The 20552-nt window shown below is 38.9% G+C and overlaps 1 protein-coding gene across 6 annotated transcripts in view; it reads left to right on the forward strand.

Moving 5' to 3' along the window:
• Positions 1 to 4254: 4254 nt before the first annotated feature.
• The window catches only part of ERBB4 (erb-b2 receptor tyrosine kinase 4), a 1139239-nt gene continuing 1122941 nt past the window's right edge, over positions 4255 to 20552 (forward strand). For all 6 annotated transcript variants that reach the window (XM_019446103.2, XM_019446105.2, XM_019446106.2 and 3 more), the window contains exon 1: positions 4255 to 4368. In XM_019446103.2, coding sequence (XP_019301648.2) covers positions 4287 to 4368 — 82 coding nt within the window. In that variant the 5' untranslated portion in view covers positions 4255 to 4286. The remainder of the gene's footprint in view (positions 4369 to 20552) is intronic.

A 20552-nucleotide genomic window follows, 5' to 3' on the forward strand; every position in this document is an offset into this window, starting at 1 on the left:
AGTGAGTTGCTTGTAATCACAAGATAACTTAGAAAGATCAGGAGGAAGATGACAATAGGTGGGAGGAAGTAGGTATTAAAATCCTGTATCTATTTTTGAATGTTCAGGAGAATAAAATTGACTTATGATGAAGTCTTGTTTTCTTTTCTTGGTTGATATTTGTCCCAAATTTGTATTTATGGCCAAGAGCAAAATGTCTAAAGAAAGCAGCATGCTTAATTCATACTTTTAGGGAAGTCTTAGAAACAAGCTGAAGAGTGGGTTGAGTTATACGACCCTGGGACAAACTTACATATTGAATTTAACATTGAACTCTGAGATCAACGTATTCCCACCAGCAGCGTTCTGTCACTCATGACATCAAGTCTCTCCTCGAATTCTATTACTAATGGAAAACATGAAAGAAAATGGGGTATGAGGAGGTAGCAAAGACCAATGGAGTCTCTATGTTGGGGTTATGACCTCAGCCAAGGGAAATCATGAGAAACTATGAAAGAAAACTAAAGAATATGGGCCATAGCAAGATATTCAAGAGGCATAATGGCCTATATCATCTCATTGAAGTTGGAATCCTTTTACTGTTTCATTGCTTACTGGTTTCAGGTAACAAAAATGAAACTGAATTAACTTAAGAAAAAGAGGGATTCAAATAACAGGAAAAGTCTGAATATTCTTCAGACCTATCTGAGCTTATGTGCTCCTTTCAAATGGCAGCTTCATTCTTTCTCACTGTAGCCTGGTCACTCCTACATAGAAGGAAACATGGGCCATGTTTGGATTTTTTTTTTTTTTTTTTTTTTGTCTCAAAAGCTATCAGTGAATGACTAATATGAACTCTTTCTTTCCCATGCACAAAAATCCCAGGGAAGAGACTCAATGGGAATGACCATCTGTCAACCAGTTAACAATGACCAAGGCATTTTGATTGGTCTAACTTAGTATTTTGAGTGGTCTGCCTTGGAACAAAGGAGTAGGGGGTGTTGTTCCATGGAGGTAGATCCAAGTTAAAAATGTAGAACTGAGAGAAGGGGAGTTCCTAGGAAAGGAATACTGAGCAGATAAATCCAGATACAAACCTGTGGTTTTCCAAGTAATATGCTGGGTTACTCAGATTTGGTTTTTTCCCAGGTTGAAAATAATAGCAACATATTTTATTTAATTCAACCGATAAGGAATTATTATAAAGGTACATGGAAAATTGAAGAAATACAAAGATCCATTTCAGAAATCCTCTAGCAATCACAGAGGATATAGCATGTCCTTTCCATATCAGGTAGCAAATGTCCCCTATCTGCTGTTTTCTTATGATGACTCAGTTGAGATGAAAAGAAATGAGAGCATGGCTTTTACTTTCTCACTGTTCCAGTTGTTCCACACAGGGTACCATCTTCTTGTTTAAGAGTCTAGGGTCTCATATTCAAATTATTAAAGCTAGGCTCTGTTTGAGTAGACCAGTAACCATCAAAAGCAAAATAAGATGCTTTTGTTGGGTAGAACTTTCATGCCAATTCATTTTATAGGTTGCTGGTCAGATATACAACTTTGGCTAGGTAGCAGTCATTGTTTCAATCAAAACCAAACGATGGGGTCAAAGCAGAAGAAATTGAAAATTAGAGGCAAATCATGGGTATGTAAGGCAATTTAATTGGTGGATATCTTGTACAGACTGTCAAGCATCCAACAAAATTTAGACTATTTTTTTAACCAGTGAATATTAATTGAAATCCCTCTTTTGCTAAGAGTTATTTTAGATGAATAGGTGAGACAAAGGTATATAGGAAAGTCCCCGCCACAAGAAGACCTATAAAATTGATGAAGTCAAAACTATCACAATGGACACAAGTAGAAAAAACAAAAATAACCCAAATTATTCGGGGCATTTAATCTTTTCCTCACTTTAAGGTAAAATACACAATCCACTTCTTATAACCGTTGCCAGGAACGAGGCCTATTTTTAATACAGAAACAAATTATTTTGTTTGTTTTTTATCACTTAAGTTGTTACTCTGAAGACAGAAAGAAAATTTTAAAAGACGTAGTTTTCATAGAAGAGAAGTGTCTGAGCATCATAAGGAGCGGAAGGTAATTTAAGGAAAGGGGACTGAGAAGAGATTGAATGAAAGGAAAGAAAATAGAGGGGGGGGGAGGGTGATAAAAATAGAAAGCAAAGATAATCCAAAGAGCAGCGTGCACAACTCTGAAGCAATCGGTACCACTCTGATCAAGTCAGTAGCTCTGTTCTGGGCTTAGTTTCTCCAGGCACTAGGCTGCTTCTGGGTAAAACAGCATGCTCAGCTTGGTCAGCCTCTTTTCTGTGCCCATTACTTGTTGTGGGCCTAAGAAAGGAAAGGCTTCAGGTTTCTGGGATGAGGCTGCTGTTTCTCTCTGTTCTCAGCTCCATGAAAATTCTTAAGGGACAAAGCTATAGATAAAAGATGTGAGGGAGGAGAGGGAAGGGCTCAAATGATGAGCGAGGTGGCTTGATTTTTAAGCTCCCCTGATACTTTGTATTTATATATTTGCTGCTTCTAGAGAAACATAAAAAGTAAAATAAATCATACATAGAATGCCTGTGCAAATAGCAAACCAATAACCTACTATCCCCAGGAGGTTCTGGCCTCTGCCCAGGGTACAGTTTCAGAGCTCTAAAAGGCAAGGGATATGTACTCTGATATGACCCAATTCTGGGATATTCTATGTCAAGTAAAGCACAGAAACTCCTATAGTTAGCAATAAAGTGGGGACGAGGGAGTGTGGACCTGGAGAGTGACAGCATAGAAGGGGCCTAACATTGGGTCCACTGTAGCATAAGCCTTGTCATTTGAAGTTGGTTATGTCCTGCCATGGCCTTAAGTTCTTTCACATTGAACAGCTGAGGAGTAGGACAATTGGTAGCCCTTTAGAACCAAATTCATAGCTTTGGACAAGAATCTGCTTACTGAGAATGAACCCCAAACCAAGTTGTCCTAGAGTCTAAGGAAAAGGTGAAAAAAGTATGAAAATGAACGCACGCAGCTGTTACAAAAGTGGTCACTGTGAGGGTAGGAAACGTGGGATAGATGACATAGTTGGGAAAACAGGTGATTATCTCCCCAGGATTACCTAGTCAGCAGAGGTTACCGGTTGCTGAACCGCCTTTTAAACCACTGAGTGTGGAGCATGAAAGGTTAGAAAAGGGTAAAGACTTTATGCCGGAAGCAACGTTATCTTCCAGTTCTGGGTCCAGTCTGGATGAGCACAGGGGGACAATAGAGAAAATGGTTTAAGCAAAAAAAAAAAAAAAAAATTTTTTTTTTCTTCTTCTGTAAGCAACCCTCCGGTGGTCTCCGCACTCCGCGGGCCAGCTGTCTTGGGCCTTCTGTTTCAGTGCGTTGTCTCGGGTGAGCCCTTTAAATCCAGCTTTCTCCGCCCCCACCAGCACGCGCCCGCTCCCAGACAGGTGTTTTCCCAACTCCTGAGACTGAGGATTTTGGGGAGTGTCTGAGCCAATAAGGTTCCCCTTTGGGGAGTGGGGGGCGGGGGAAAAGGCGTGGCTAGTTGGGTCAGAGCGGGGGCGGGGTTTTCGCGGCTGAGCAGAGCCAGCCTGGTTGCGTGGAGGGTTGTTTTATCCGCCCCCCCACCTTTTTTTTTTTTTTTTACCCCCCCCCTCCCGTAGTCTTATTAATTTCTCTGTGGGGCTGCAGCTGGAGACCGCGGAGCGTTGGAAATGACGCTCGGAGCTTTAATTACCGCAGCCGCCGGACAAGTGTGAGGAAAGCTGACAGGAAAAAGGACAGGATCGGGGGAGAAGCGAGAAGCTACCCCCCCTTCCCCTCCCAATTTGGACTGGAGGTGCAAGGAAACTGAAAAGGGAGCCGAACATAGCCCGGCTGGGGGGGGGGGAGCCGGAAACCTACCGCCTCTTTGCAATCAACTTTTTTTGGAAACCTTTTTCCCCCTTCCTTTTTATTGTTGACCAACCAGTGAGAGAAAGTCAGGAGGGAGCGAGAAAGCGAAGGCTCATACAGGGAAATAGCTGCACAGTCCGGCCCGGAGCACCACGCGCACACACTCGAGCACACTCCCACACAAGCGCGCACCCTCACCCCCTGCTCCGGTCCCCGGCCCTGGACCCGCCGGCGCGGACTCGGGCGCCGGTGCTCGGAGCCGGTGCACCGCGCACGTCGCGCGGCAGTCCCCCTCGCGCCCCGAAGCGCGCCTGGCCGAGGGATCTCCTCCGCGTGCCCGAAAGGGGATATGCCATTTGGACATGTAATGGTCAGCAAGGGATCTGAGACTTCCAAAAAATGAAGCTGGCGACAGGACTGTGGGTCTGGGTGAGCCTTCTCCTGGCGGCGGGGACCGTCCAGCCCAACGCTTCTCAGTCAGGTGGGTCGTGCGCGGTTCCTTCTCGCGCTCCAGTTGTTGAACCTGCTCCCGCCGCCTTGGCTGCGTCGGGTGGCTCCCTCGCCCCCTTCCGCGAACCTGAGACCCGCTGGTTCCCAGGCACGGAGGGACCGCTCCACCCGGGCCTCTTCCGTGGGCTTTCGTTCGCCCCCCTTTCTGTCCCCAAACTTAACCTTTTTGTGTGCCTTCGTTTTATTTATCAGGAACTACCACTCTGCGCCCCTATCCCTTTTTTCTCTCTCCTTAACCCCCCTTCTTTCTTTCTCGCGCGTTTTCTCCCAGCCTAAGCGGGATCCCTTCTAGTCCAGCCTGTGGTGCGGGACGTGGGAGACAGAATTCCCGAGTTAGAGGAGGCGGTCCTCTCGCCGTCCGGGCCGGGGAGAGTGAAAGCTTCCAAGAAGCGCGCGCCGCCCGGGCTTCCGAAGAGCTGGGGTCCCGGGCGGTGTCAGCTGGGCCTCTTGAGAGCGGGAGGACTGTGGGGAGTGGAGCTCCGAGAGCAGAGCTTTGCACCTGTGTGTGCTGCCGGAGGCCGCTGCGTCCCCGGCCGGTCGCCGGAGCTTGTGGGGTCAGACTCCTGAGCCCAGCCCGGGGCAGCTGGAGCGCGGCGGGAGGGCGCGCCTCCGGCGGGTGCACGGAACTCTGGGCCTCCCACGCCCGCGACTCGGAGCCTTCGCCCCATAGACTCGAGGGAGCTTGCATGCCTGCGTGCCCTCTTTAAAAAAAAGGGCGGGGGGTGGGGGGAGGTTGACATACTTGAGCCGGGAGCCCGGCCTTCGCATCGGTGGCTGTGTTTGGCTTCAGGAGGAGTTCTTCCTGTAGTTCAACTTGCGATTGGCCGGAGTCCCTCCAACTTCTCTGTTTACTGCCCGGCGCGGCAGCCGAGCCGACCCGTTGCGTGAATTGATTTAACCCGAGGCGGGCGCGACTGCGCTGCCACTGTTAGCTGGAACGCTCGAGCCCCAGGTACTTGGACAGGCAGAAGGCTAATTGACCCCCGAGAGGCTGCGGGGTGGGGCTGGCGCACCGCGGCGGGCACGGCTAATGACAGCACCTGCAGTGCGAGGTTGCTCAAAGTTTCTGACACTTGAGTTTCCTGTGGATGAAAGTGGGACGGGAAAGGACGGAGGACCGGTGTCAGATGCAGCCAAAGGGGGCTTTTTGGAGAGCGGGGGAGATTTCCGGGACCATCCGGGGCTGGCCGCGGGAGCGTGGGAGGCAGCTGGAGAAGAGAAGATAAAACCCGCGGGAGTGGCGGTAGGAGACCTTTAGGCCCCGGAGGGTGTCCTTCTGACCTCACCAAGAAAACAGCGCTGTAGTTTTCCCGCTCCGCCTACGCCGCTGCCGCCTACCCCTCCTAGCCTAGTAAATAACAAGTTACAATCATCGAGCCTTTCAAAATGACCTTCGAATGGCACCAATGTGCGCCGTTTGTACCGGCCGTTTGCACCCTCCCAAATGCTCCGAAATTCTTCATGCATACCAGGTCCCGCGCTCCAGCCACCTCCGGAATTACACCAACACGGACTTGAGATTCCAAGCGGCGTCTTAGATACATCCCTTTTTATCTCCCTCCCCACTCCAGGTCCCTTCATATTTTCCCTCAATGGGTTGATTATGCACATTGACCCATTCAAAAGCAGTTGCCCGACCGACAGGCAGGCTTAGCGGAGAGGAATTTCTACGAGGCAACCTACTGGGGGCTGTCTGGTTCAGCCTCAGCCGCTGGGGGACCCGGCTCCGAGTCCGCAGCAATTTGGTATTAACTGTGTGGCTCAGGGTTGAGCTATGCCGAAAAGCCCTTTTCAGAATTTCTGCAAAGAATGTAATCCAAATTAGTTCTGCAGCTGTCCTTTTCCTCGTCTCAGGCGACACCGCCTCGCGCCCTCGCTGGTCTCTTCTCGCTTCCCCCCCGCGAATTGTCAGACCCACAAGTGAGCCCATTTAGAGCGCGAGGATTAGCGTGCCATTGTTGTTCCGTGCGTGACTCTGTACTTGAAATTCTAGGGGCACAAAGGCGAGCCTTGCTTGTTCAAAACACAAAGTGATCTAGATGAAAGGGCCGCACACAAAAAAAGCTCTCGGGTGCATCCCTGGGATAATTGTGACACCCACGCTAAGGTGATCCACTGGAAACTGTAAAATGCCCCGGGGACTTCTTTTTTTCTCCCTGCCCCACCCCCATCCTGCAACAACACCTCGCAAGGAAAGTTCAGCTGGTTTTAATATAGTGCTTTTATAAAACCAAGTTACTGTCTGGAGTAGGCTGTGTATGTGAAGCTGTATGTTCCCAAGTAAATACATACTGCGTGTCTCCCCTCTCGCGGTTAGCAGTCAGTAGCAGTTTGGAGGAGTTTGTTTTGGTCCAAATGAGAAATTAAGTGAGGATAAGTAAACTAAGCTGCCAGAGGGCGACAAGATGTTGAGTGAATTGCTTTTAGATGAAACAAATTAAGGAAACGAGGGAAGACAATCTGCTTCTCGCATTATTAGACACGCTTGGAGTTCAGGGGAAAGTGGCATATTTTTGAAATGCTAATTTCTTAAGAAGCAGAAGGAATGCACCTTATTTACTGCTCTATGTGAACAGAATAAAGATATGGGTAGGGGAAGGATTCTGTTGTATAGATTTAAGATATTTATTAAAATAATTGTAATGGAAGAGGTCCTGTTTTTGTATGTTTTCTTCTATTGCTTTAGAGAAGACAGTTTTTAGATAAATCTGAAGGACTTCGTCTCATTTCCAGTAACTCATTTTATCTAAACTATTATAGCTAAAGGCCCTTTATATGACCATTATAAAGCCTTCGCTACCAAAAGGAGTAATTTCAGAATTTCTGTTTTCCTGGTATGATTGAAAACTAACATCACCTTTGAATTGAAATACAATATATAGTAGTGAAGTGATGCTCTTACATACCTCAGTAGATGTGGGATGGACAAGTTCAGTTTCCATTTCTTATTTCCAAGTAACTTAGTCCTGCTTTTCATTGTATAAAATAACATACATTTTTTGCTACATATTTAAGATACATCTCCAAACCTAGGGTTGATTCTTTAATACACATTTGAGAATAAAAAAAGTTAACAAAACTTAGATAAATGGTGATAAAAGATATTAAATATATTTTCAAAAACATCAATCTTCTTTCCTACACATGTTTACTGTAAGCACATCCATGGGGTACGCTGTTTTAATTTTGAAATTCTAGTGTATGTAAAAGGAATCTTTTTAGATGAGGTATTTTTTTCTTCAGAATGGTTCTAAACAAATTTATACCTATTATAACTGCAAATCACTTGAAAGTACTATCCTATGGACTGTTACGATAAAATTGAATGACTGGTTGTGTCATGATTCCTCATTTTCTGATTTTTTTTCCTCTTAAACCAAACTGCTTTTATTTTAATTATTCATGCGTAGAAAGTCAATTTTTTTTTTTTTTGAAAATCAGTACTTACTGCTTTATATATATTTTCATTTAGTCACTGGAAATGTGTTTTAATTAAGAAATTAGATTAGAATATTTACCAGGGCATGCACTTTACAGATTTATGGATTTTTTACACTAACCTGAACACAGTAAGTTTGAATTGGCTGATTTTTAGAGTTTGCATTCATTTGAGGGAAAAATCATATTTCCTCCCTAGAGTGGACTCAAATATTTAGTATTCATGAGCTTTCATCCCTTTAGTTCTTAAATAGAAGTACTATTTATCATGTCTTATGCATTCACCCTTTCCATTACTATAGATTCTTTCTTTACATCTTATTATTTATTGAGTTTACACATGTGAATATATTCCCCTCCACCACTAAGTGTATTCTTTTCTGTGTGTGCCTTTCCCAGCAACCTGCCACTCAGCCACTGCAGGAGTCCTCTGAGCCAGTTTTCATTCTTTCTTTCTGATAAATCTGATATGGCTGGTTGGCTGGACAATTGCAAGCCATTCCATTGCGCAGATTTATTCCTGAAAGAAAATAAAAAGGCATCGATCCAAGATCACTAGCACATCTCAGAAACCCTGACTCCAAGGCCAGATCTTTCTATAGAGAAGTCCCTTTTTCCCTATCTCTTGCCTCTTTTCTTCTCTTGACCAAGGAAGGAAGGTAGACTACTGCCATTTCAAAAATACTAGGGATGCAAGGAATTGTCTCTCTAAATATTCTCTGAAGCCTTGTGATTATAGCCACCTTGAGATGAATGACTATGTAAGGTACACATTTTAGACAATAAATTGAATTAGAGTACCTTAAACATTATAATGCTTTGAAGTGGTGTTATGCTTATATTATTTTAAGCCAGTTATTAAGAAGATTTAACATATTAAAAATAGCAACAAGTTTTTGCTTTATTTTACAGTGTTCTGCTGCTGTTGGACATCTATGTGTAATTTGTAAGTGCCCAAAACATAAATGAAGCAAATGATCCAAAAAGATATTCTGTTACTTGCAGACTTGCTGGCACTTGCTGTCTGATTTCACCCTTTGAGTGATACTGCTTTATAAAGATGTTAGTGTTTACATTAAAATTATCCTATACATGTTCAAGCCTATAGCGGTTCTATAAAAATTGTCACACATACTCCACTGTTATCTTTTACAATGATCTGAGTATGTATTCAGGGTAGAATCTAATTATAAACTTTTCTTCAGGTTATATAATTTTAGGAATGTTCTATGTTATATTTGACCATATGGAACAAAACTTCATCTTTAATATGCATTTTCTGAATTATTTTAACTATTGGGAAGTTTGTGTAAAACCTTACTTTCAAGCTTTCTAACACAGTTGTTGACTGGAGTTTACAGTTTACAGTGACCGTTTCTTAATTTTCTTAATATTGTTTAATGAAAAGGTCCTAGATCAATGTGTTCTGAACCATAGCTGTTTTACGTAATTTGAAGGACACATTAACTGCTGATTTTGTGGTTAAGTGTGACATAGGACACAGCTAGGTGGTTTAAATCAGACCCACTGTAAATTTCTACATTGTATGGCGGTTCCTCCCATTTCTTGTTAATACCTTGAGCAACTCACTCCATGTCTTTGTGACTTGGCTCCTGTGCCTGAGGGGGAAAATGCATGTGACACACTCTGTTTCTCCAATGTATAGCAGTTTCTGAAAAATGGCTTTAAAGTCTTTTATAATACTGAGATATATTCCAGTCCAGTTAATTGATATATTTTAAAATGTGTACACACATATAAATAAACATAATGTAAACTTTCAGCAGACTATGTCTGCCATAAGAACACCTGTCCTCATGAAATAAAGAGGTTATTAAATCCAAAACATTTGTATTTGAAGTCCGTTTCCCAAAAATATTACTTTTCAGAATTGCTCTGTGATCTTTTTAGATTTCATTGTGTGTGGCTTTTTCTCTCCTGGGTTGTTGATAATTCTGACATGTTTATTAAATAAATTGACCTGTTTTCCAAATCTTTAATAAAAGCTTTAAAGTCACTTTCTTGTTTTCATACTGACACTGAAACTAGTGGTTTCTATTTGTATTAATTTTTTAAGAGGGAAGAGAACTGTCTCACTTTTATGACATAGAGGTGAAATATATGGGGCCTATTTGTAAAGTGTTTTTTTTTTTTTTTTTGAACATACAGTAATTGTTTTACAGTTGTTTTCATTTTGAGTGATTGCTCTGCAGGCCCGTTGCTTTGCACAAATCCAGGGGGCAGCAGCCACATAGAATTGAATGGGAATGGTGCACACTTGAGCTGTGGGCAGTGGCACAGCAGCCCTGCTATTGTGTGATGATACAGAATAAAGCACCAGAATGAAAGTTAGAAGAATCGGATTCTGGTCACACAATCATTTTCTATGTGATCTTGGGTTAGACTTCCTGCTCTGTGTCTCCATTTCCTCTGTCTCTCTTAGTATAGCTAGAGTGATACGTAAATGCTTCACATCTTGAATTTTTAGCATGATTCAGTTAGAAAAATGGTGTTTAGATTTTTTATAAAGAGAAATCCTTTGGTTTTTAATTAATTTTGTTTAGTGGACTTCTTTTCAAGTGAATTCATGTGTTGTAGCCCTGGTATCTAAAAACAGGTAAAAGGGGAAAAGGAGGGCTGCTTTTGTTAAAGCTGCAGCTGGATGCCAGCTTTGTCCTTGACTTTGTCACTCCCCCACTTTCTTTCCATTCTTGCCTCTACTCTCCTGTGCTTGCTTCACAGAAATCTAGCACTGTTTAGAAACTACTGATCTAGTGCAGTCCTATCATTTTTTTTAAGTGAAGAAAAAACTAGAAGCACAGAGAAGTGAGATGATATAAGTTGGTTGGCAGCTTCTGACACCAGTATCATTTTTCCTTAACACATGTAGTACTCGAGAAGTTTGCAGACACTTAGAAAAAGGAATAAGCAAATACAAAGTTGTGTTGCTTTAGAAGGGAATTGCAAAATTGAAATGAAAGCAAATGGATTGGAACCATAAGCCTAACTACCATACTGTGAAGTTCCTTTCAAGGGGAAGACTGTGGGATCATCAGCATCTTTAATTTATATTTAGGAAGTAATCATTGATTGCATTTGTAGCTTGCCACACATTAAGATTAAAAAAAAAAATAGAACAACTTTGTTAAAACATAGTTCTGTAAGAGGATTTGTACAAGGATCTGATGAGACCTATCCATAGAATTTTGACTCTGAAAGTTAAATAAGAGTAGTCCACACTTGTATCTGTATACAAGATATTCTTTTCCCTGGGACTTTATGAAGATGACCAGCAAGTAGAGAATGGTTATGTCTCTATTCTGTATTAAGCAATATACATGCTTAAATAAAATGACTTACAAAGACTAAACAATAGGCTCTTCATCACCATTTAATTGGTGGGGACCCTTAACCAGCAAATCTGTGGAAGTATTTCAGATTCTTCCAGGGCCATCCTTGGACTAAGGTTCTTTTTCTTTTCCACTGTCTTTGTTGGGCTGCCTTCTTTCTTCGGACCCCTACTAAGATTAGTTATATTCTTTGAACAAGTATATAAGCTGTGCTTTAAGTACTAAGGCTTTATAAATGTATTTCTGTGACAATTTGCCTCCCTCTAGTTGCCTTCTGTAAGATCCTGCCTGTGGGCCTTGTTACTTTGCTGTTTTGTTGATTTAAGCTTAACTCTTTCTGGTTGTCTCTGTCTTCCCTCAAGGGTCAGTGCTTCCTGGGACATAATCAGCATTCTCCTGGGCCATAGTGACAGAAGGGAAATTAGAAACTTATTTTGGCAGGAAGAGTCAATTCCTGTTAGGAATTTGAGATGAAAATGGACCCCCTGTAAAACATTAACATAGACGCACCATGAAACTTCCTGTGTAACATCATTAAACCTCTCCCCTGAGACATAGCTCAGGGTCATTACTGTTAATCACGTTATTTCCAATATTGTAGGGGTTAGTGAAGCATACTAAACACCAGTAAGAATATGCAAGACTCAGTTTCTGACTCTAGGGAATTAGAGTAATAGGTATCAAGGCTGTATGAACGTTTACATATATTTCATTTGAAATACAGCCTAAAGGTGTTTAAAGAGAAGACACTGAATGGTACAATAAACACTTGTTTGTTTCCCAGAAATATCAGATTTGTAAATAGTAAGTTTCACCTAAATTTTTACTACTCATCTGACTGTTACCATATACATATACCAGCATGGGTGGACATTCAGGTTTTAAGCCTTTAGGATACAAGTAGGTATTATAAACCTGCTTTAAATAGGTGCATCTTCTTTGATCTGCTAAGGATTATCTCATGGCTAGGCTTGTTAGGACTAAAAAAACAAAAACAAAAAAAAAAAAAACTGGCAATAGATTCTCCAGGTTCTGTGACTATATCTAGTATGGTTATACCTTGATTAATAAGTTGTACAATTCTGTATTTCAGGATGGGTCACCATCACTAGTAGGGGAATGCCTACTAGTCATGGGGTCATGGATGGTAGTGACTATTTTGCTGTATAGGTGAACTCTCCTTTTATTAAAATCTGTCTTTGTCATTATTTTCTGTTCTTCCCCATGGGCTTAGAGAATATGAGAATATGAGTTCCTTTCTACAGAGACCTATGAAAACCAAATAAAAATAAAACAGAAACAGTATGTCTTTTAGTCACACACTTTTGTTTTCAGGAATTCCTTTTGTCCTATCATTTTATCTAGAACTAAAGCAGTTAGACACTTTTTTAAAACGGGAATTTGATTATATAGCTTTATATAGATTATATAGCTCAAAATTTATTCCCTGAGATTTTTATTGACCCCACCTAATCTTTAAAAACCTCATAGCAGGGCTATTGCAAGGTCCGCTGCGCTGGTCCCCTTGTTCAATGTCCTCTTATCTTTAACACTTTCTTCTTATCATTGCCAGATGACCATTTGTAATACAATACTTTTATTATCCTACTTTCTATTCAGAAGCCTTCAATGGACTCCCACTGTAAAGTTCAAAGCCTACTAAAATAGTGTTCAGATTTGTAAACATCCATTCTTGAGTATTCTTATGATGGATTCTAAGAACCATGCTGATCTAGTCAGTATTCCATAACGATAACCTTGCTTGTTGTCTCTGCTTTTTCTTACCCCCTTCTCTTGAATTGGTTCATTTGGTGCCTCTGCCTGTTCAAACTGTTGAATCTTTTCAATTCTACATTCTATCATAGCTCTTCATTACATCTTTTCTCATTGATTAGTCTATAATCCTTATCTCTGTTGCTTAATTTGGCACTTAATCTTAAACCATATTACAGTTTTAGCTTTTTAAGAGCAAGAGTTTTTATCCCCTGCTGAAACTAATGCAGTGCCATATATATAGTAAGCTCTTTAAAAATATTTTTTAAATGAAAAAATAACATACATTTGCTGAAACAATTTTCAGCTCATTCATGGATGGCTATTATTTGTAATTAAGCCATATAATGCACAAAGTAAGCTGTTCTATAAACATAATTATAGAATTCTTAATAATAGATATTAGGCGTGTTTACCCTGGGAATTTCTTTAGTAGCTTTCTCGAGCTTCCTAGGGTATTTCTTTCAATGGATTGTTTCCAAGAATATTTCATTTGTCCCCATTCCCATTTTTAGAGTCTGCTCATAATATGGTACAAAGTATTTCTGTTGGTTTTATTTTTGGTGAGTTAAATATATGTGAATACCATTCTTAAACATGTAACTGTTTTTATAGTCCACTATTTTTATGTGCCATCACATTGTTATTTCTTATCTCCCATTTGAAATTTTTAATAACTTTTTAAGAAATAAGCATGTACCGATCCATCAAAGTATTTCAGGACAGTATTAGGAACAGGAGAGCATATAAGAAGCTTAGGATGCCAACTTTCTCCTTTATTTTAAAGAAAGATAGATGAGGCCAATAAAACAGAATATAAAAAATATGTTATTAAGTGATTTTCCAAACATTTGGGAGACATATTTCCCTCCAGAGAGATGCTGATAAGCATTTCATGAAAAAATGGTTCCAGACAGAATGCAGTATTTTCTATTCATAGATATATGTGATAATACAACTTTCTTATAACTGAGATTTCTTAGTATCTTAAAATAGACAACTAGACATATGCCTACCATTTAAAAGTGTTCTTTTAAGAAAGCACTTGCCGCATAACTGAATGAGAGGTGGTTGGGATTCTCTTAAGCTGCTCTTTTTGATGATCCATTCTGCCTTCTGAAAATTAGTGAAATGATTATAGTCTCTATTGAGTCAAATTCTGTGAGTGGAAGATGCTCTTCCAGACATTTCTTCTCCAATTACAAGATTCTAAGAAAGTCACCCTGTCTAGGTCACTGCAGTATTCTAATTTTACTTTAGTTTATAATAGCTTGAAGAGTTAATGTAACTTTCAAAGTTACCTGTCTAAAGAATAATCTCTTAATGAGAGAATTGGGCATAGAGACATTAGCACTTCTGTCTGAATGCTTTTGGAACTTTCTAGATTGTTTTTCCTGCAAGCTTAATGAGAAGAGAGTTTGAGTCAGGGATTATTGTTCCTACTATGAGGAAACAGAGATATAAACAGGTGGTATGTGAGAGTGAAGCCTGGTTGTTGCATTAGTCTGGTACAGTTACATGCCTGCCCTGTCCTGAGAACCAGCTGGCTCTGCCTTCTGCTTGATTGACAGAAGCTAGGGATGCCTCTCAAAGGTATTGCTCCTTCACTTGTCCCACTGTGTGGGAAAGAGATGCTTAGTACACCTAATTCTTCTGCCTCCAGGTCAACAGCTTTTTGCTTTTCCTGTAGCCATGTGAAGAAACTTGTCCAATAAATCTATCATTTAAGGTGTCCTCCTGTAGGTGACATTGTATTTCTCCTCCTCCATTGTATTCTCTCCAGAGTTCTTTGTATTTAGTATATTAAAAGAAACTATCGTGGTAGCTTTGTCTTCTTGAAAAAGACTTCAAAGCAGGGGTATATCTAAGGTTTTATTTCCTGTACTTACACAATTTTGGGAACTGCTTTAAAAACGATTCAGAAATAAAATACAAATTAGGAACAGAGCCTTGGAATGCACCAATGCCATAGAGGGGCTCTGAATCAAAAGCCTTAAAAAACCCACAAAACTTTGTGGTAAATCTGCCTATGTTTGAAAATTATATATTTTATGAAGTAACATTGTTTCCTATTTACGAAGAATTTTGAGTATCATTGTGTAATTTTTAGTTGTTTTTTTCCCTACTGTATGTAGTTGGTATTCCACTGTTAATATAGAAGAATACATTGCTTCAGGGAAAAAAAAGTCATATGGAGCAAAATCATACTGTAAGGCACTAAAGTATGTCTTTGGCTGATGTATGTACTACGTGGATATATGTACTACATATGCACTACACAGAGGTACTTTTAGAATATTTTTCTCTAACTATGACCATGCCAAATCCAGGTATATATATATTTTCCTGATAACGTATTTTTGAATATGGGTCATGTAATACTATCTCTTAGACAGCTCTGTAGTTTATAATAGGTGGGTGTGACTTGAAGAAATCTTGCAGTTTTGGAATGTAAAAACTGTATTGTTAAGTCCCTACCCCTTGAAATATATAGCTCATTGAATTGTTAGTCATTTGTTATTTAGCATGGATAAAAATCTGTCTTTGACTTTTACCCTCTAGCTAAGTTAAATGTAGTCATTTTAACTATAGTAGACATTATTACTAGCTGTGAATGAAACAATGCATCTAAATTAAAATCAGTACTCAGTTCAGATATATGGTAATATTTAACTAATATATTAACACATTTAAGTAACAATCACAGGATTGGTATTTCAAGTTACACTTTTACTATGTAAAAATATCAACTGAACAGTTAATAATATTTCCCAGTTGTTTAAACTTCAAATTTAGCAGCCCCATTATCCCTGGTGATATATCGAAGCTTTTAAAAGTGTACTTAGAATTAACGGAAACTGAAGTGATTGGTATTCTAATATCATTCTTTAGTGGCCTTTTTTTCCCCCTTTTTTTTTCTTTTTTTAAAGTACAGGATGAAATTTGAAAGTATAAAAAGGTTTGAGATAAATTGAACTAGACAAAACATTTTATGCAACTGTTAGTTAAAGGGGCATTCGTTATTTCTGTGCTTACTGTATTGCTTGTGGCCAGAATTAGCACACCATGAGCCAGAGAAGGAGATAAGACAAACAATGGCATGCAGCTAATTTTGTTTGGCAAATTTAGATCTGATACATGCTATTTCACTCCTACAAACTGATTCAGTCACTCTTTGAAAGGTGCAGATGAAGTTTGTCTCACACAGTTTTAACAGCTTTCACTCAATATTTATAGGCTCTATAAAAATAAATTTCTGTAAGTACCATATTTCTCACTGGCAGAAGGAGCACCGTGAGGGTAGATGTACAAGTGAAAAAAAAAAAAAAAAAGGAGAAACAAAAATGTTTCAATTGTTCCAGGTCTGAAAAGAATAAAATATATCAAAACATCTAAAATATCTATTTCAAGGGCATATATAGTGAGTATATGGTAAATATATAGTGGGTATTCAAGGATTTTGACTGCATATGAAGGAATTGTAAGTCCCGTTATTTTATAGTAATTTTGTGATTTGAATCTGGATGAGAATCATTCTCGAACTAGTCATTCAGATAAGCCAACAGGATAGGATCCATGGTAATTATCAGGAAGTCATTATAAAACAAAACAAACAAGAAACCCAAACTTTGGTCTTTGTAAAAAAAAAAAAAAAAAGTGCCATCATGCAAAAGAATACATTTTAGTGAAATTTCTGAATGAGGCTAGCATATATGAAAAAAATGTCACAAAATATGTAACATTTGATGGAAACATGATTCTAGGAAAATCCAGGTGTTTGTATAATAATATCCTTATTTTGGGACTCTCCAACAGCATTTCTAAAAGTCTTTTCTCACATAGGTGAATTATAAGGTATTTGAAGGTTATAATGTTATTTATATATCTGCTAGAGCTTTGTCATGGTTCAAGACTACATTCTCCATAATCAAGCTCACTATAGAGAATAATTCTCATATTCATGAATTGTTCATCTCATCATATTTCCAGTGGTTATTTCAAGGTTAATTTTTTTCAGACAGCTTCTCTCTTGATTAAAGTCTGTAGTAATTGTATATGTGCTGATATAGCACATGAAGGTTTTAAACTAAAGACATCTTTGATTTCATACCAAGTCAAGATCAAATGCTTTTCAATGTTTCCTACTCACATTTATGAAAAATAACTTTAATGTTTATTCTTGATTTCTACTAAGAATGTGGAGACTTTTGTTTGGCATTTTCAAAATTCTGTATAGACTTGTGTCCTTTAAGAGTATGAGCAACAGAGTGTCATTACTAGGACTATTATTCAAATGCTCTATTCCTTAGAATTTGCTAATTGTTAAAATATTAAAATACATTCTTACTTGATTGGATTTCCCAGATCCACCCCTCTCCCAGCTCCCCTTCTTTAGACTATCCCAGATGAACTAAAGAATTAATACCTGGCACAATAACAGACCTTCCCTTCAAATCTCTCTTCTAGCAATGCTGTGATCCATTCTGATGTGCTTTTGTATTAGTGTCACTAAATACTTTTAACATTACCTGTATATATTATAAAAACATTGCTGTAAGTATTTTAAAATAATAGTATATGAATATTGTCATACTAACTTTGCCACAATTAAGTATTAGCCAGTTTGAAGGAGGCATGTTTCCAAGTTAAGCATATAATGAAATAGGTACTTTCTTATTTGACTTGAAGTTTGATAAGAAATGGCTTAAAAATGATAGACAGGATGCCACTTGTCCACATATTGAGTTAACCTAGGAGAAGATCACATAAGGGAGGCAGGCCAAAGGACTAAAATAAAATGAGTACTATGAATTTTTGTGAGAATAGATGTGGATGGCGATATGGCATATGTGTCTATAAATTGGGGTACTGAAGAATTTCAGCAATTCGTATTTGTGATTGCCATAATTTATGTGGTATTAACCATATTACATGCTTATATTATTAATTAGAATGAGTAGTTTTCTGGAAATGTGTCATCTGTCCTGTGCATTCATTAAGTCACTTAAGACATGGTTGCAAGTTCCTTGGTGGCACCACACATACTCTCTTCATTTCTGGTGGATAAGGAGAAGAAAACATCCAATTTAAAATTTTTTACTTACACAATTAAAAGGTAATATCATGAAAGAAATTGTGAGTATCAATTTAACTATGGTACTCTTGGTAACTTAGATTTTGATATGTGATTTATTTACTTCTTGCAAAGAAAAAACTGTATTGCAAGAGAATAATGGATTACCATTTCCCTTGTAAAAAGATTAAAGAAAGAGGGAGATGCCAAGTATGGAAACGAGGAGGCTTGGGAAGGGGTCATGATAATCATCTTTAAAAGTTAGAGGGCTGTTACATAGAACAGGGATTAACACTGTGCTGTGTAGCCTTGGAGAACAGAAACATTAACAGCTGTTTGAAATTGTAAGGCGTCAGATTTCGACTGAACACCATCAAGGAGTTTCTCACAGTTAGAGCTTCCCAATGTTGGGATGGTCTATCCTGGGAAGTAGTGAGTTCCTTCATGTGAGGGGTGGTAAGCTCTCATGTAACCTTGTATGATAAGGAATGAATGAGGCAGCTGAGGAACAACTGGTCAGTGATATAGGGGGTGGGGTTTGGGTTCAGTGACTTTTGAGGGCCCTTTCTACCCGTAGTGTCTATTACAAGCACACCCAGCCCATATATCCTTTTCTGGTCTCTGAAGAATGGAGCCACTGAAACCCAAACTTCATGTCATGTCCCTTTGGTCAGGAGTCCCACTGAAATGCTTTTCACCATCCTACCTACCCTTCATAGATGGGTGGATTTGTGAAGGGTCTTTTAAAGATTGATTTTCTTATATAAAAGATATTTTGCTTTTATTTTTATTCAACAGCCTCTATATTAGATATTTACACCTCTAACCAATGTACTATCACAAATAATTCTCAATTTAAAACTTGCACAATGCAGAATAAAAGTTTACAAGCTTACAATTATATATTTCATTGTGCTCCTGGGTTTATGCCAGCAGGTATTTGTAACACTGTGTCTAACTTTAAGACCAGAGGGAGAAATACATAAGCAGGTGGGGGCATAGGCAGAGCAGGAAGTTAGAAATCTGCACCTCCAGTTGTGAGTGGACAGTACCTCCAGTTGAGAAATAGAAAAAGATAAGCACTTTTCTAAAGGGATTGAAAATCAAAAGGAAGTAAAAAGGTGAAGTTACATGTGCATGCTTCACTTAATTACAAATAAAATAGATCTTTATTAGCTTCGGAAATATTTCACTTCAGGGCCTTTGACATTTCAATCTCTTTTATTCTTTTGGATCTACGCTGTAAGGCACATGCTAAATACAATTTTCACTTTTTTCTTTTGTGCCATTCTTTTAACATTCTTTTAGGCGTTCCTGATATGAAAACTGCATTCCTGTCATATACTACCTTTTGCCTTACATTGTTCTGATGTACCACCTCTCTTCACTACCAGCAGCCTGTATCTATTTTAATGGCCCCTCTGTACCAAGCACTATGATCGTTGGCACTCTTCATGCGTTATTTTCAGTGTTCCCTAAAAGTTGCACAGTGGGTGGTATTAAGCCCATTTTGTAGATAAGGAAACCGAGACTCATTACATAATTGGCCAAGATCACAAACCTACTTTTCAGCATAGGCAATATTCTAAGAATACACTTGAATATGATTGAAAATGTGTTAGACTTAGATTTTGGTTACCTATTTTTAAAGAGACAGCGAAGACAACCTACTCAACAAAAAATAAGTTTTTCTTTAGCGCTCATCTAACCATGGTCCTCTTAATTACTTCTTAGTTTCTTGATTCCCTTCCCTGTTTCTCCACTATGTAGATTATTCTGAGCTCTTATGTCTCTCTAGCAGCTCCAGTTGTTATTGCCTACTATCTTTACTTGGATATACCATAGTGTCTCCAACTCAAGCTGTCCAACATTTTACTGTTCTCTTTTCACAATTTAGTGTGTTTTTTTTAATTGGTATATATTTTTTTAAAACACAATTAACTCCTCATTGGTAAAAAGCCAAGGAATCATTATATCTAATTTTTATTGAAGGGTTATATGTCAGGAAGTATGCTAAGTGAGTCTCATACAATATCTCATCTAATCTTTACAACATGGACACTACTGTCCTCATTTTACTGGCAAAGAAACAAAAGATTAGAGATATTAAGTAGTTTACCAAGTGACACACGACTGTGCAGGTGGAAGATCTGTGATGCCTAAGCACTTATTATTTTCACATGGTCCAAATATCAATATTTTATATGTGAAAGTAAAACCTCTAAGAAGGATCTTGACAGTATGGATTAGTTTATTAACTATTTTAGGTCATTTACAATTATTTTATTTGATGTCCATAATAGTTATTAATAACTAAGTGTATTTGTGAATATGCCAGACTTCGAAACAGGATCAAGTATATTAACAACATATGCTACTTTTCTATTGGCACATTATAATTTCTAGTATTGTCACATAATTAAGTAAGTAAGTAAACTTACAATATTTCAAATAGAGTAACCAGTTTAGTCACTTTTAGAAATGATAATATGAAGTAAAATTTCGTGAAGAGTCAAAGCA

Source organism: Panthera pardus, unplaced genomic scaffold (assembly GCF_024362965.1).
Source record: "Panthera pardus isolate Hobbes unplaced genomic scaffold, ASM2436296v1 HiC_scaffold_10, whole genome shotgun sequence".
NCBI lineage: Eukaryota > Metazoa > Chordata > Mammalia > Carnivora > Felidae > Panthera > Panthera pardus.